The sequence below is a fragment of the Oncorhynchus gorbuscha genome, linkage group LG10 (genome assembly GCF_021184085.1).
Source record: "Oncorhynchus gorbuscha isolate QuinsamMale2020 ecotype Even-year linkage group LG10, OgorEven_v1.0, whole genome shotgun sequence".
Classification (NCBI taxonomy): domain Eukaryota; kingdom Metazoa; phylum Chordata; class Actinopteri; order Salmoniformes; family Salmonidae; genus Oncorhynchus; species Oncorhynchus gorbuscha.
Genome location: NC_060182.1, coordinates 69,177,452 through 69,193,875, shown reverse-complemented (window position 1 = coordinate 69,193,875; position 16,424 = coordinate 69,177,452). Strand labels below are relative to the sequence as shown.

The following is a 16,424-nucleotide window of genomic DNA, read 5'->3' as shown; positions in this document are numbered from 1 at the left end:
CACTGCCTCATTGCCTGCGTCCGTAATGGTTTCCGCAATCAAACGTCCACCCCTCATCACTGTCAAACGCTCCCGAAAACACTTCAGCGAGCAGGCCTTTCTAATCGACCTGGTCCAGGTATCCTGGAAGGATATTGACCTCATTCCGTCAGTAGGGGATGCCTGCTTATTCTTTAAAAGTGCCTTCCTCACCATCTTAAATAAGCATGCCCCATTAAAAAATTGTAGAACTAAGAACAGATATAGCCCTTGGTTCACTCCAGACCTGTGGTGCACTGAATTAGCATCGAATAGCCCCCGCGATATGATACTTTTCAGGAAAGTTAGGAACCAATATACACAGACAGTTAGGAAAGCTAAGGCTAGCTTTTTCAAACAGAAATTTGCATCCGGTAGCACAAAGAGACACTCTAGACTACAGACCTATATCTATCCTACCCTGCCTTCCCAAGGTCTTTGAAAGCCAAGTTAACAAACAGATCACCAACCATTTCGAATCCCACTTTACCTTCTTCGCTATGCAATCTGGTTTCCGAGCTGGTCATGGGTGCCCCTCAGCCTCAAGGTCCTAAACGATATCATAACCGCTATCAATAAAAGACAATACTGTGTAGCCGTATTCATTGACCTGGCCAAGGCTTTCGACTCTGTCAATCACCACATTCTTATCGGCAGACTCAACAGCTTTGGTTTCTCAAGTGTCTGCCTCACTTGGTTCACCAACTGCTTCTCAGACAGAGTTCAGTGTGTCAAATCGGAGGGCCTGTTGTCTAGACTTCTGGCAGTCTCTATGGGACTGCCACATGGTTCAATTCTCAGGCCGACTCTCTTCTCTGTATACATCAAAGATGTCGCTCTTGCTGCTGGTGATTCTCCGATCCACTTCTACGCAGACGACACCATTCTGTAAACTTCTGGCCCTTCTTTGGACACTGTGTTAACAACCCTCCAGACGAGCTTCAATGCCATAAAACTCTCCTTCAACTGCTCTTAAATGCTAGTAAAACTAAATGCATGCTCTTCAACCAATCGCTGCCCGCACCTGCCCGCCTGATTAGCAATCACTACACTGGACGGTTCATATTTAGTACTGTGCACCTTCCATAGTCTGTTCTGGACTTTGGGACTGTGAAGATACCTCTTGTGGCATGTCTTGTGGGGTATGAATGGGTGTGCAAGCTGTGCACCAGTACTTCAAACAGACACCACGGTGCATTCAACATGTCAATACCTCTCATAAATACAAGCAGTGATGAAGTCAATCTCTCCTCCACTTTGAGCCAGGAGAGATTGACATGCATATTATTAACATTAGCTCTCTGTGTACATCCAAGGGCCAGCCGTGCTGCCCTGTTCTGAACCAATTGCAATTTTCCTAAGTCCTTTTTGTGGCACCTGACCACAGGACTGAACAGTAGTCCAGGTGCGACAAAACTAGGGTAGGTAGGACCTGCCTTGTTGACAGTGCTGTCAAGAAGGTAGAGCAGTGCCTTATCATGGACATACTTATCCCCATCATAGCTACTGTTGTATCAATGTTTTGACCATGACAGTTTACAATCCAGGGTAACTCCAAGCAGTTTAGTCACCTCAACTTGCTCAATTTCCAGATGATGTATTACAAGATTTAGTTGAGGTTGGTTTAGTGAATGATTTGTTCCAAATCCAATGCTTTTAGTTTTAGAAATATTTAGGAACAAACTTATTCCTTGCCACCCACTCTGAAACTAACTGCAACTCGTTGTTAAATGTTGCAGTCATTTCAGTCGCTGTAGTAGCTGACATGTATAGTGTTGAGTTATCTGTATACATTGACACTCTGGCTTTCCTCAAAGCCAGTGGACATTAATTTGTAAAGATTGAAAAAGTAAAGGGCCTAGACAGCTGCCTTAGGGATTTCCTGATTCTACCTGGATTATGTTGGAGAGGCTTCCATTAAAAGAACACCCTCTGTGTTCTGTTAGACAGTTAATGCTTTATCCACAATATAGCACGTGGTGTAAAGCCATACCACATAAGTTTTGCCAGCAGCAGACTATGATCGATAATGTCAAAGGCCGCACTGAAGTCTAACAAAACAGCCCCCACAATCTTTTTATCAAATATTTCTCTCAGCCAATCAGCAGTCATTTGTGTAAGTGCTGTGCTTGTTGAATGTCCTTCTCTATAAGCATGTTGAAAGTTTGCTGTCAATTTGTTTACTGTAAAATAGCATTGTATGTGGTCAAACACCATTTTTTCCAGAAGTTTACTAAGGGTTGGTAACAGGTTGATTGGTAGGCTATTTAATCCAGTAACGTTTTTTTTACTATTCTTGGGTGGCGGAATGACTTTTGCTTCCCCCCAAGCCTGAGGGGACACACTTTCCAGTTGTCTTAAATTGAAGATGTGGCAATATCGTCCGCTATTATCCTCAGTAATTTTCCATCCAAGTTGTCAGACCCCGGTGGCTTGTCATTGTTGATAGACAACAATAATTTTTTCACCTCTTCCACACTAACTTTATGGAATTAAAATGCTTGTCTTTCATAATTTATTCAGTTATACTTGAATGTGTAGTGTCAGCATGTGTTGCTGGCATGTTATGCCTACATTTGCTAATCTTACCAATTAAAAAATAATTGAAGTAGTTGGTAATATCAGTTGGTTTTGTGATGAATGAGCCATCTGTTTCAATGAATGATGGAGTTGAGTTAGCCTTTTTTCCCAGAATTTTATTTAAGGTGCTTCAAAGCTTTTTTCTATCATTCTTTATTTAATTTATCTTGGTTTCATAGTGTATTTTTCTTCTTCTTTTAATTCAGTTTAGTCACATGATTTCTCAATTTGCAATAACTTTTCCAATCGGTTGTGCAGCCAGACTTATTTGCCGTTCTTTTTGCCTCATCCCTCTCAACCATTACATTTGTCAATTCCATATCAATCCATGGGGATTTAACAGTTTTTACAGTCATTTTCTTAATGGGTGCATGCTTATTAGCAACTGGAATAAGCAATTTCATAAATGTGTCAAGTGCAGTGTCTGTTTGCTCCTCATTAAACACCACGGACCAAAATATATTCAACAACAGGAATCACTACAACACTTATTGTATGACTTCTTATACATTATATTAGGCCCAGCCTTTGGAACTTTGGTTTTCCTAGATATGGCTACTATATGAATATCACTACATCCGATGGATCTGGATACTGCTTTCAAGCACATTTCTGCAGCACTAGTAAAGATGTGATCAATACATATTGATGATTTCATTCCTGTGCCGTTTGTTTACTGACCTATTCAATATCTCCCTATCCCAGTCTGCCGTCGCCACTTGCTTCAAGATGTCCACCATTGTTCCTGTACCCAAGAAAGCAAAGGTAACTGATCTAAATGACGACCACCCCGTAGTACTCACTTCTGTCATCATGAAGTGCTTTGAGAGGCTAGTGAAGGATCATATCACCTCCACCTTACCTGACACCCTGGACCCACATCAATGTGTATATCGCCCCAATAGATCCACAGATGATGCAATAGCCCTATCCCATCTGGACAAGAGGAATACCTATGTAAGAATGCTGTTCATTGACTATAGCTCAGCCTTCAATACCATAGTACCCTCCAAGCTCATCAATAAGCTTGGGGCCCTGGGTCTGAACCCTGCCCTGTGCAACTGGGTCCTGGACTTCCTGATGGGCTGTCCCCAGGTGGTGAAGGTAGGAAACAACACCACTTTGCTGATCCTCAACACTGGGGCCCCACAAGGGTGCGTGCTCGTCCCCCTCCTGTTCACCCATGACTGTGTGGCCTCGCATGCCTCCAACTCAATCATCAAGTTTATAGATTACACAACAATAGTAGGCCTGATCACCAACAATGACGAGACAGCCTACAGGGAGGAGGTGAGGGGCCTGGCGGAGTGGTGCCAGTAAAATAACCTCAACAAATCGAAAGAGCTTTTTGTGGACTTCAAATCAAAGTTTATTTGTCACGTGCGCTGAATACAACAGGTGAAATGCTTACTTACAGGCTCTAACCAATAGTGCAAAAAAGGTATTAGGTGAACAATAGGTAGGTAAAGAAATAAAACAACAGTAAAAAGACAGGCTATATACAGTAGCGAGGCTATACAAGTGGCGAGGCTACATACAGACACTGGTTAGTCAGGCTGATTGAGGTAGTATGTACATGTAGATTAAAGTGACTATGCATATATGATGAATAGAGAGTAGCAGTAGCGTAAAAGAGGGGTTGGCGGGTGGGACACAATGCAGATAGCCCGGTTAGCCAATGTGCGGGAGAACTGGTTGGTCGCCCAATTGAGGTAGTATGTACATGAATGTATAGTTAAAGTGACTATGCATATATGATAAACAGAGAGCAGCAGCAGCATAAAAGAGTGGTTGGGGGTGCACACAATGCAAATATTCCAGTTAGTCATTTGATTACCTGTTCAGTAGTTTTATGGCTTGGGGGTAAAAACTGTTGAGAAGCCTTTTTGTCCTGGACTTGGCACTCCGGTACCGCTTGTCATGCGGTAGTAGAGAGAACAGTCTGACTGGGGTGGCTGTGGTCTTTGACAATTTTTAGGGCCTTCCTCTGACACCACCTGGTGTAGAGGTCCTGGATGGCAGGCAGCTTAGCCCCAGTGATGTACTGTGCCGTACGCACTACCCTCTGTAGTGCCTTGCGGTCAGAGGCCGAGCAATTTCCATACCAGGCAGGTTGTGTCGACTTCAGAAGACAGAGAGAGCATGGCCCTATTCACATTGACAGGACCTCAGTGGAGAAGGTGAAAAGCTTCAAGTTCCTCTGCGTACACATAAATGACAATCTGAAATGGTCCACCCACACAGACAGTGCAGTGAAGAAGGCGCAACAAGGTAGAATTGAGAGCATCCTGTCGGGCTGCATCACTGCCTGGTATGGCAACTGCACCGTCCGCAACCGCAGGGCTCTCCAGAGGGTGGTGCGGTCTGTCCAACGCATCACCGGGGGCAGACTGCCTGCCTTCCAGGACACCTACAGCACCCGATGTCACAGGAAGGCCAAAAAGATCATCAAGGACATCAACCACCTGAGCCACGGCCTGTTCACCCCGCTCTCATCCAGAAGGCGAGGTCAGTACAGGTGCATCAAAGCCGGGACCGAGAGACTGAAAAACAGCTTCTATCTCAAGGCCATCAGACTATTAAATAGCCATCACTAGCCGGCTATCACCTGCTTACTCAACCCGACACCTTTGAGGCTGCTGCCCTATCTGCATAGACATGGAATGACTGGTCACTTTTAATGGAACACTAGTCACTGTAATAATGTTTACATACTGTTTTACTCATTTCATATAATGTACTCTACTGTATTTTAGTCAATGTCAGTCAGACATTGCGCATCCTAATATTTATATACTTCTTAATTCCATTCTTTTACATTTAGATTAGTGTGTATTGTTGTGAATTGTTTGATACTACTGCACTGTTGAAGCTAGGAACACAAGAATTTAGCTACACCCGCAATATCATCTGCTAAATATGTGTATGTGACCAATAAAATTGGAATTGATCCCTAGCTTTTTTTGTTTTTGTATTCTAGGGAGTCTCATGAGTAGACTGGACCCTGGTTTTATGGATACACAATCAATTGTTTTTCCTGTACAGTGAAATTTGTTTGTGCAACATAACAAAAATAAAGACTTTTCTTAAACATTACATCTGTAAATTAAGAATAATTATACAATCAGAATAATTTCTTATTTCTTAATTGTATATTTTTTGTCAGTAGGCTAATGTACCTAACCTTAATTTACTTAAGCTTACTTACTTAAGTTTCCGTTTCTCAATATGCTACACCTTATTTAAAAATATATATATAATTTAACTAGGCAAGTTAGTAAGGAACACATTCTTAATTAAAATGACGGCCTACCCCAGCTAAACCTGGATGACGCTGGGCCAATTGTGCACTGCCCTATGGGACTCCCAAACACGGCCGGATGTGATACGGTCTGGATTTGAACCAGGGACTGAAGAGACACCTTAGACCGCTGCGCCACTCAGGGAGCACTTCTTATATTCTTTATCTTATATGAAGTAGAAATGCTCGTAAACATTTCCCTGATTTGGTTATACTTTTTTAACCACATTTTTATATTACGCACTATGCGAAGCTGCCAAAAAGATTTATATCGTATCATACACATAGCGTTTTACCTCGGACTTGTATTTTGAAGGCAAAATCTGAAAACGGGAAGTCATGTGGATAGATGCTTCTACGGGTTTCTTCTGTGAAGCTAATGTTAGTGCAATCTGTGATCCTTGGGACGTCCCTACTCTAAACCCATATACCCTACCTACAACCATAACCTAACCCTACCATTTTAAATGTCAATTTCCCAAGGATTCCAGATTGCACCAACCGTGATGCTAATAATACATAATATATATGCCTTGTATTCGAAATTTGCAGTTACCACATCCGGGTCTTTTGCGTCCTTAGTTACCATTCGGAAAGAAAAAAACATCACCACCCCTGCCTACACAGCTATCAGGTATCTAGGCTATATTTATAATTTAACTAAAAATACAATAGAACATTTGATTTATTTACCTATATACTTATTGCAAAATGCTCTATTCTAATATTGGGTTACGTTAACGTTACCAGAGCACCCATGGATATTACGAGAGGCAGTTTAGATGATATCTCCCGCCCGGCATCCAACGAGCGTTCTCGCCCGGGTAGCCGTGTATCAACTGTGTCACTGCCTGACGTCGGGAGAGTCTTTCATCCCAGCCCGACGTCCCTGGTGGTCCTTAGCGACGATGCCCCCAACAATAAGCAGGTAATGTGCTTGCATGCACACTTTGTGCTTGTAGAACAAGATGACCTGACATATGCTCCTCAAGAAGTAAAGGGTCAAGTCAAGACAACACATTTGGAATAATGTGTCAAGAAGGGGACACAGTTTGAACCTGATAGTATCTGGTTAATGTTTCACAATTTCCTTTGGGTGGTGGGCCATTCTTGATACACACAGGAAACTGTTGTGGTGAAAAACCCAGCATCATTGCAGTTCTTGACACAAACCTACTACCATACCCGGTTCAAAGGCACTTAAAGTTTTCGTCTTGCCCATTCCCCCTCTGAGTGAGACACATACATAATTCATGTCTCAAAGGTTAAAGAATGATTTTCAAGCCATCTCCTCCCCTTCAGCTACACTGATTTTAAGTCGATGTAACAAGTGACATCAATAAGGCATCACACTGTAGCTTTCACCTGGATTCACCTGGTCAGCCTATGTCATGGAAATAGCAGGCATTCTTAATGTTTTGTATACTCATTGTATAAAAGCACCACCATATTTGGTTCTGTTAGCTAACTGTCCAGGTTGGAGCTTTGTACCTGAAGGTCCCATGTAGAGGCTGTGTTGTGTGATTGCTGTGCATGTTTGTTCAAGAACCATTTGAGGACTTTAGAATAATTTGGTGTGGTGGAGTTTCTTACACTTTTGTACTGTGTTTGGAGGCTTTGATGATGGCTTTTGGGTCTGGGTAGACAAAATATCCACAGGAAAGAATTATTAAACTGACTTCAACACACAAGTCTCGCTGTGTGGTGAATATTTGTTTGCTCGAGACCTAAGACACGCATGTAATTCATGCATATTAACTGAAGTCTTGCAGCTGTTTTCCATGGTTTTGCGCATGTGACAGAAATTTAAACAGCAGTACTTTAAATAATACTTTCCTATGGATATTTTGGCAAAAATGTTGACCCACTGAAGGACCAACCGCACACAGACAACCGATAGAGTAAGTTCAAATGTAACCTCATCCCCAGGCTATTGTGCATGTAAGCCTGTGACCATAGAAGTCTATGGAAGTGACCTACTGAGTAAATGATTTGAATCATAACATTTTTTGTGAATCACACAGCTAGCTGCGAGGCGTGTTGTGGGAGATGATTAAGCCAAAGCCAATTTGTCCAGGTCTTTCTGTTTTGGCAAACAAAGGCCAAGCTTGATGCGTTGGTCCACCAGACATTTGGGTGGAAGTGTCTGGGAACGACATTAGTTCAAATGTAATTTAATTCAACATTCTGGCTTGTAAGGAAACTTTCTGTCACGCCCTCACCAAAACCGCCACCGCAGAGTTATGCCAACCCAGACCCTCCCATATAGGCTTAGGGTTGCGGCCGGGAGTCCGCACCTTTGGGAGGTTCAAACTGACCTGAGTTTGCTTTTTGTTTTCTTTATTATTTTGGTTAGGTCTGGGTGTGACAAGGGTGATATATGTGTTTTTGTATTGTCTATGGGTTTTTGTATGTCTATGGGTTTTCACTAGTCTAGGTTTTATATGTCTATGGTTGCCTAGATTGGTTCCCAATTAGAGGCAGCTGTTTATCGTTGTCTCTGATTGGGAACCATATTTAGGCAGCCATATTCCTTGGGTTATTTCGTGGGTTTTTGTGTTAGTTGCCTGTGTCTGCACTTATCATATATAGCTTCACGTTTGTTTAACCTCTAACCCTAACCTAACCCTTTGTTCTTCGTCTTATTAAAGAAGATTTATTCATCTCACGCTGGTCTCCTTCATACATCGAACGTGACACTTTCCAAGTTTTTGCAGTGCTCTGTTTCAGACTGTATACCAATAATTGGTATCACAGTCTGATTTATTACATTTTAGTCAATGTTCTTATCCAGAGCAACATTCAGGAGCAATTAGGGTTATAAGTGCCTTGCTCAAGGGCACAATCCCTGCTCAGGGATTCGTATCAGCGACCTTTCAGTTATTGGCCCAATGCTCTTAACCGCTAGGCTACCTGCTGCTCTTATTATTAGGCAAGGGTTGAGCAGTGTAGCCTATATTCAACCAGTAGAAAATGAATGGTGGCAGAAGGCGGCACACTAACTCTATGTAATCTTTGATAACTTTCTGAACTATACAGAACTAGTAAGAGCATCTTGGTGTGTTCTCTTTAACTTGTCTTTTTGTATTTTACTGTTAACCAGTCCTTACAAGGCAAGTCAACCCTAACCTTTATCCTAAACGTTGCTTTAAATATACTACCATTCAAAAGTTGAGAGAATGCCAAGAGTGAGCAAAGCTGTCATCAAGGCAAAGGGTGGCTACTTTGAAGATACTCAAATATGACATATTTGGATTTGTTTAACACTTTTTGCTTACTACATGGTTCCATATGTGTTATTTCATAGTCGCTTTGGATAAAAGCGTCTGCTAAATGGCATATATTATATTATTATTATTATTAATGCCTTCACCATTATTCTACAATGTAGAAATACAGTAAAAATAAAGAAAAACCCTTGAATGAGTAGGTGTGTCCAAACTTTTGACTGGTACTGTATATATATCTGCCTCTAGTAAGGTTTCTTATTGTAACATATTGCTGGTTATTTCTTGATCCGTGCCTGTTTGGCAACACTTTCCCACCTCCGAAGGTACAGTATATCCATAATCGGTTTTTATTTTTATTTTTTATTTTCTGATTTGAAAAGTCGTCATTTGCGTCACCAAGGTGTGCCCAAGAAAGATTTAAATAATATTGAGTAGTTATTTATGATGCCAGGCCGGCTCGGTCCTCCCCTCCCGCTCCGTGGCTTGACGACTCATTGCGAGCTCGCAGAACAGGGCTCCGGGCAGCCGAGCGGAAATGGAGGAAAACTCGCCTCCCTGCGGACCTGGCATCCTTTCACTCCCTCCTCTCTACATTTTCCTCCTCTGTCTCTGCTGCTAAAGCCACTTTCTACCACTCTAAATTCCAAGCATCTGCCTCTAACCCTAGGAAGCTCTTTGCCACCTTCCCCTCCCTCCTGAATCCTCCTCCCCCTCCCCCCCCTCCTTCCTCTCTGCAGATGACTTCGTCAACCATTTTGAAAAGAAGGTCGACGACATCCGATCCTCGTTTGCTAAGTCAAACGACACCGCTGGTTCTGCTCACACTGCCCTACCCTGTGCTCTGACCTCTTTCTCCCCTCTCTCTCCAGATGAAATCTCGCGTCTTGTGACGGCCGGCCGCCCAACAACCTGCCCGCTCGACCCTATTCCCTCCTCTCTTCTCCAGACCATTTCCGGAGACCTTCTCCCTTACCTCACCTCGCTCATCAACTTATCCCTGACCGCTGGCTACGTCCCTTCCGTCTTCAAGAGAGCGAGAGTTGCACCCCTTCTGAAAAAACCTACACTCGATCCCTCCGATGTCAACAACTACAGACCAGTATCCCTTCTTTCTTTTCTCTCCAAAACTCTTGAACGTGCCGTCCTTGGTCAGCTCTCCCGCTATCTCTCTCAGAATGACCTTCTTGATCCAAATCAGTCAGGTTTCAAGACTAGTCATTCAACTGAGACTGCTCTTCTCTGTATCACGGAGGCGCTCCGCACCGCTAAAGCTAACTCTCTCTCCTCTGCTCTCATCCTTCTAGACCTATCGGCTGCCTTCGATACTGTTAACCATCAGATCCTCCTCTCCACCCTCTCCGAGTTGGGCATCTCCGGCGCGGCCCACGCTTGGATTGCGTCCTACCTGACAGGTCGCTCCTACCAGGTGGCGTGGCGAGAATCTGTCTCCTCACCACGCGCTCTCACCACTGGTGTCCCCCAGGGCTCTGTTCTAGGCCCTCTCCTATTCTCGCTATACACCAAGTCACTTGGCTCTGTCATAACCTCACATGGTCTCTCCTATCATTGCTATGCAGACGACACACAATTAATCTTCTCCTTTCACCCTTCTGATGACCAGGTGGCGAATCGCATCTCTGCATGTCTGGCAGACATATCAGTGTGGATGACGGATCACCACCTCAAGCTGAACTTCGGCAAGACGGAGCTGCTCTTCCTCCCGGGGAAGGACTGCCCGTTCCATGATCTCGCCATCATGGTTGACAACTCCATTGTGTCCTCCTCCCAGAGCGCTAAGAACCTTGGCGTGATCCTGGACAACACCCTGTCGTTCTCAACTAACATCAAGGCGGTGGCCCGTTCCTGTAGGTTCATGCTTTACAACATCCGCAGAGTACGACCCTGCCTCACACAGGAAGCGGCGCAGGTCCTAATCCAGGCACTTGTCATCTCCCGTCTGGATTACTGCAACTCGCTGTTGGCTGGGCTCCCTGCCTGTGCCATTAAACCCCTACAACTCATCCAGAACGCCGCAGCCCGTCTAGTGTTCAACCTTCCCAAGTTCTCTCACGTCACCCCGCTCCTCCGCTCTCTCCACTGGCTTCCAGTTGAAGCTCGCATCCGCTACAAGACCATGGTGCTTGCCTACGGAGCTGTGAGGGGAACGGCACCTCAGTACCTCCAGGCTCTGATCAGGCCCTACACCCAAATAAGGGCACTACGTTCATCCACCTCTGGCCTGCTCGCCTCCCTACCACTGAGGAAGTACAGTTCCCGCTCAGCCCAGTCAAAACTGTTCGCTGCTCTGGCTCCCCAATGGTGGAACAAACTCCCTCACGACGCCAGGACAGCGGAGTCAATCACCACCTTCCGGAGACACCTGAAACCCCACCTCTTTAAGGAATACCTAGGATAGGATAAAGTAATCCTTCTCACCCCCCTTAAAATATTTAGATGCACTATTGTAAAGTGGCTGTTCCACTGGATGTCATAAGGTGAATGCACCAATTTGTAAGTCGCTCTGGATAAGAGCGTCTGCTAAATGACTTAAATGTAATGTAAATGTAGATTAGTCAGTTTTGACTCGCCTTTAAAGCCGGCTGCAATGTTGAAAGTGCAAAAGCGAAATTCATGGGAAACTATGCCTCCGCTTCTTGTCTGGAAAGCCCTTAAGACGGAATGTTAATGTTAAAATAACTATACTGTTTTTAACTGTAAACATGACTGCCTCTTGAATTTCCCCATCAATAGGCCTAGAACCTGTGGTTTGAATAGATGTTACAATTACTTTCCTAGGAACACAGCAGCTCACATGAAAACCTCAGGTCTCCAGATGAAAGTCTTCCTGAGAAAGGTAGGCATAAGTACATATCACTATGACATTTTAGGAAGTAGAATAGTGAAAAGAAAATGGATGAACATATTTGTATGCATGCATTTCTTTGAATGGATTTCCAGATCTCTCCATTGGAGATGTATCTGATGAGGAGAACGAAGATCCAGAACTCCAGAAGGCCATCAAGAAAATGAAAATACTTGACAAAATCTTGGCTTCAAGGATCTCAAATGAAAAAGAGGTCAAGAGAAAAGGAAAGGAGCTCCATCAGAAACTATGGCAGGAACTATTGGTAAGCACAGGGATACGCAGAATACACACATTAAGAATGTCTATATGTTAAAGGATGTTTCCTACCTATTTCTGTGCAGCAGATAAAGCCCAACAGATCTTCAGAATGGGCAGATGAAGCAGAAAATACAAGGATGTTTTTGTCCCTGGCTCCTTCCAGTAGTAAGTGAAATATTAAACAGTAATTCCAGAACGCAGATCAGTGTGGATACTGTTTACAATGCACATTAACTGGAGCTTTGAGGACAATGTACTCATGCCAAATTACTATTCCAAGATATACAGTATAAATCACGTTTTGTTTTGTATATCACCATTTTTGATCAGCTTTGTTTTGTATGGGATATGTCACAGCAAATTGATAACGTTATTTAGATTCAGTCTCAGAATTTGAATATGGTAATTTACTATTAATATACAGGCTAAGTGTAATAATCCATTTTCATTTTCCATAGCTTACGGGTCCAGTGAAGAATTGGACTTTGCTCCTGTGTTTGGGACTCAAGTTCCTGACAAAGAGTATGAAAGACACAACAGACAAGTGGAGGAAAGTGAGTTTGTTTAAATATGCTGGAACACAATTATACATTTTACATCATAAAGTTGCTCATATATCTGTATGTAGGCCAATGTACACTGTAACTAGTCCTGTAACTCATGCTGCCAAACATTCCCTCGTAAAACTGACCATCCTACCGATCCTCGACTTCGGTGATGTCATCTATAAAATAGCCTCCAACACTCTACTACTGGTTGAATACAGCTACTCTACTCTGCTAGGTAAAGCCCCGCCTTATCTCAGCTCACTGGTCACCATAGCAGCACCCACTCGTAGCACGCACTCCAGCAGTTTTATCTCTCTGGTCACCCCCAAAGCCAATTCCTCCTTTGGTCGTCTTTCCTTCCAGTTCTCTGCTGCCAATGACTGGAACAAACTGCAAAAATCTTTGAAGCTGGAGACTCATATCTCCCTCACTAGCTTTAAGCACCAGCTGTCAGAGCTGCTCACAGATCACTGCACCTGTACATAGCCCATCTATCTACCTACCTCATCCCCATACAGTATTTATTTATTTATCTTGCTCCTTTTCGCACCCTAGTATCTCAACTTGCACATTCATCTTCTGCACATCTACCATTCCAGTGTTTAATTGCTATATTGTAATTACTTCACCACCATGGCCTATTTATTGCCTTAACTCCCTTATCTTACCTCATTTCCACTCACTGTATATAGACTTTTGTTTTTCTTTTGTTCTACTGAATTATTGACTATGTTTTGTTTATTCCATGTATAACTCTGTTGTTGTATGTGTTGAAATGCTATGCTTTATCTTGACTAGGTCGCAGTTGCAAATGAGAACTTGTTCTCAATTAGCCTATCTGGTTAAATAAAGGTGAAATTAAAAATTAAAAAATTAAAAAGTAACAACGTTAAGACTATATTGCAATGTAGTTTTATTATTCTACGCTAGATGGCAGTATAACCCTATGAAACAATGCAACTATTTTGTGGTTTCACTGTGTATTCAGTTTTCTTGTTGCTTTCATTCCTGAAAACACCACATAGGCTACATCTTTCCCTCCAAACTATCCATGAACAACTTTTCCCATCTTTTGAATTTGCTGTTTGCTGGATGACATGTCACTCAGTCATAGTTTGAGAGCCATGAACATTGTGGAGTGGGCCCTTTTCAATTGCATGTATTTCAGTGATCCAGAAACATTAATTGATGTTTCAGTGGTCCAGAAACTTTAATTGATACATGGTCATTTGGAATACTTCCTTAGATTGTTGACAATGTCTCTCCAAAGCGTCTCAGGATGATATTAGACAGAGCCTGCTAATGGTTCTTAAACTCCTAAGTTTACACGTTTACCTGCTGGAATCCAAAAATGCATGAACAGCTTCCAGCAGTGGAGGATCCTCAGAGGAGGAAGGGGAGGACCATCCTCAGTAAATTTAATAAAAATAGAAATAGTGAAACATTTAAAAAAGTAATCAATTTTAGATAAAACTATACCAAATACAGTGCATTCGCAAAGTATTCAGACTCCTTGACTTTTTCCACATTTTGTTACGTTACAGCCTTATTCTAAAATTGATAAATTGTTTATTTCTCCTCGTAAACCTACACAAAATACCCCATAATGACAAAGCAAAAACAGGGTTTAGAAATGTTTTCAAATGTATTAATAATAAACAAATATCACATTTACATAAGTATTCAGACCCTTTACTCACTACTTTGTTGAAGCACCTTTGGCAGCGATTACAGCCTCAAGTCTTCTTGGGTATGAAGCTATAAGCTTGGCACACCTGTATTTGGGGATTTTCTCCCATTCTTCTCTGCAGATCCTCTCAAGCTTTGTCAGGTTGGATGGGGAGCGTCACTGCACAGCTATTTTCAGGTCTCTCCAGAGATGCTCGATTGGGTTCAAGGGCTCTGGCAGGGCCACTCAAGGACATTCAGAGACTTGTCCCGAAGCCACTCCTGCGTTGTCTTGGCTGTGCGCTTAGTGTCGTTGTCCTGTTGGAAGGTGAACCTTTGTCCCAGTCCGAGGTCCTGAGCACTCTGGAGCAGGTTTTCAACAAGGATCTCTCTGTACTTTATTCCGTTCATCTTTCCCTCAATCCTGACTAGTCTCCCAGTCCCTGCCGCTGAAAAACATCCCCACAGCATGATGCTGCCACCACCATGCTTCACCGTAGGTATGGTGCCAGATTTCCTCCAGATGTGACGCTTGGCATCCAGGCCAAAGAGTTTAATCTTGGTTTCATCAGACCAGAGAATCTTGTTTCTCATGGTCAGAGTCCTTTAGGGGCCTTTTGGCAAACTCCAAGTGGGCTATCATGTGCCTTTTACTGAGGCGTGGCTTCTGTCTGGCCACTCTACCATAAAGGCCTGATTGGTGGAATGCTGCAGAGATAGTTGTCCTTCTGGAAGGTTCTCCCATCTCCACAGAGGAACTCTGGAGCTCTGTCAGAGTGACCATCGGGTTCTTGCTCACTTCCCTGACCAAGGCCCTTCTCCCCTGATTTCTCAGTTTGGCCAGGCAGCCTGCTCTAGGAAGATTTTTGGTGGTTTAAAACTTCTTCCATTAAAGAATGATGGAGGCCACTGTGTTCTTGGGGACCTTCAATGCTGCAGAAATGTTTTGGTACCCTTACCCAGATCTGTGCCTCGACACAATCAGGTCTCGGAGCTCTATGAACAATTCCTTCGACCTCATGGCTTGGTTTTTGCTCTAACATGCACTGTCAACTGTGGGACCTTATATATATATACACACACAGGTGTGTCCCTTTCCAAATCCTGTCCAATCAATTGAATTTTCCCCAGGTGGACTCCAATCAAGTTGTAGAAACATCTCAAGGATGATCAATTGAAACAGGATGCATCTGAGCTCAATTTTCGTGTCTTGGCTTGGATTGTTTTTTTCGCCTGGCCATATACAGCTGATGTGTATTGAAGTCTGCCAGCGAAGGGAAAAGGTGAGAGGAGGAGAGCTCATAGATGCGAGAAGGAATACAACCTGGCTGCTATGAAAGTGAACTGTGTTTACGTGTGCTCAGGGGTCTATTCATTCTGACGATTCTGTTTAAAAAAAAAAGTTTCTTAAACAGAAGCAAATGGAACGAAACGTGGATAAACATACTTGAATTTGTCCACCCTAGATCAGCTAGATGCAGGCAAAATGTTCTCTCGACCTGTGTGCATCTACATTGTAAACATTCATTCATAGGCTAGGTTGTAGCAACCTCATGATGGGTATATGGAACATTTGAGTATCATTCATGTAGTAGCCTATCAATGTTACATTGAACTGGGTGAATGGAATATGAATGACAGTCATCCAATATGCTGTAATAGAAATAAGGCCAAGCTCATGAAAACAAAAACATCCTCCTGTACCAATCGCCACTCCTGTACCAATCGCCACATGTACTAACCGCCACTGACTCCCACACAGGTGAAAAGGACCTCAACACCACAGCAGCAGACTTGGCTGAAGTGTGTCACGAAGAGAGGGCAGACGAGTCAGAAGGCAGCCAGAGTGGGGTTCCCAGGGGCAAAAATAAACAAGACTTTGTGAAGAAAAATATTGAGGTATGTCAAAGTTCATGATGGGCAAAGTGCATGACTTTGGAGTCTGACATTACTCA

General features: G+C 43.2%; 1 protein-coding gene across 1 annotated transcript in view; it reads left to right on the top strand.

Moving 5' to 3' along the window:
* The first annotated feature begins 6,237 nt into the window (after positions 1-6,237).
* Positions 6,238-16,424, top strand: part of fsip1 (fibrous sheath interacting protein 1) — a 68,040-nt gene continuing 57,853 nt past the window's right edge. Inside the window, exons 1-7 of the mRNA XM_046364535.1 lie at positions 6,238-6,533; positions 6,650-6,827; positions 11,926-11,983; positions 12,088-12,257; positions 12,337-12,418; positions 12,712-12,807; positions 16,232-16,368. Of these exons, the coding sequence (XP_046220491.1) occupies positions 6,367-6,533; positions 6,650-6,827; positions 11,926-11,983; positions 12,088-12,257; positions 12,337-12,418; positions 12,712-12,807; positions 16,232-16,368 (888 nt within the window). The 5' untranslated portion in view covers positions 6,238-6,366. The remainder of the gene's footprint in view (positions 6,534-6,649; positions 6,828-11,925; positions 11,984-12,087; positions 12,258-12,336; positions 12,419-12,711; positions 12,808-16,231; positions 16,369-16,424) is intronic.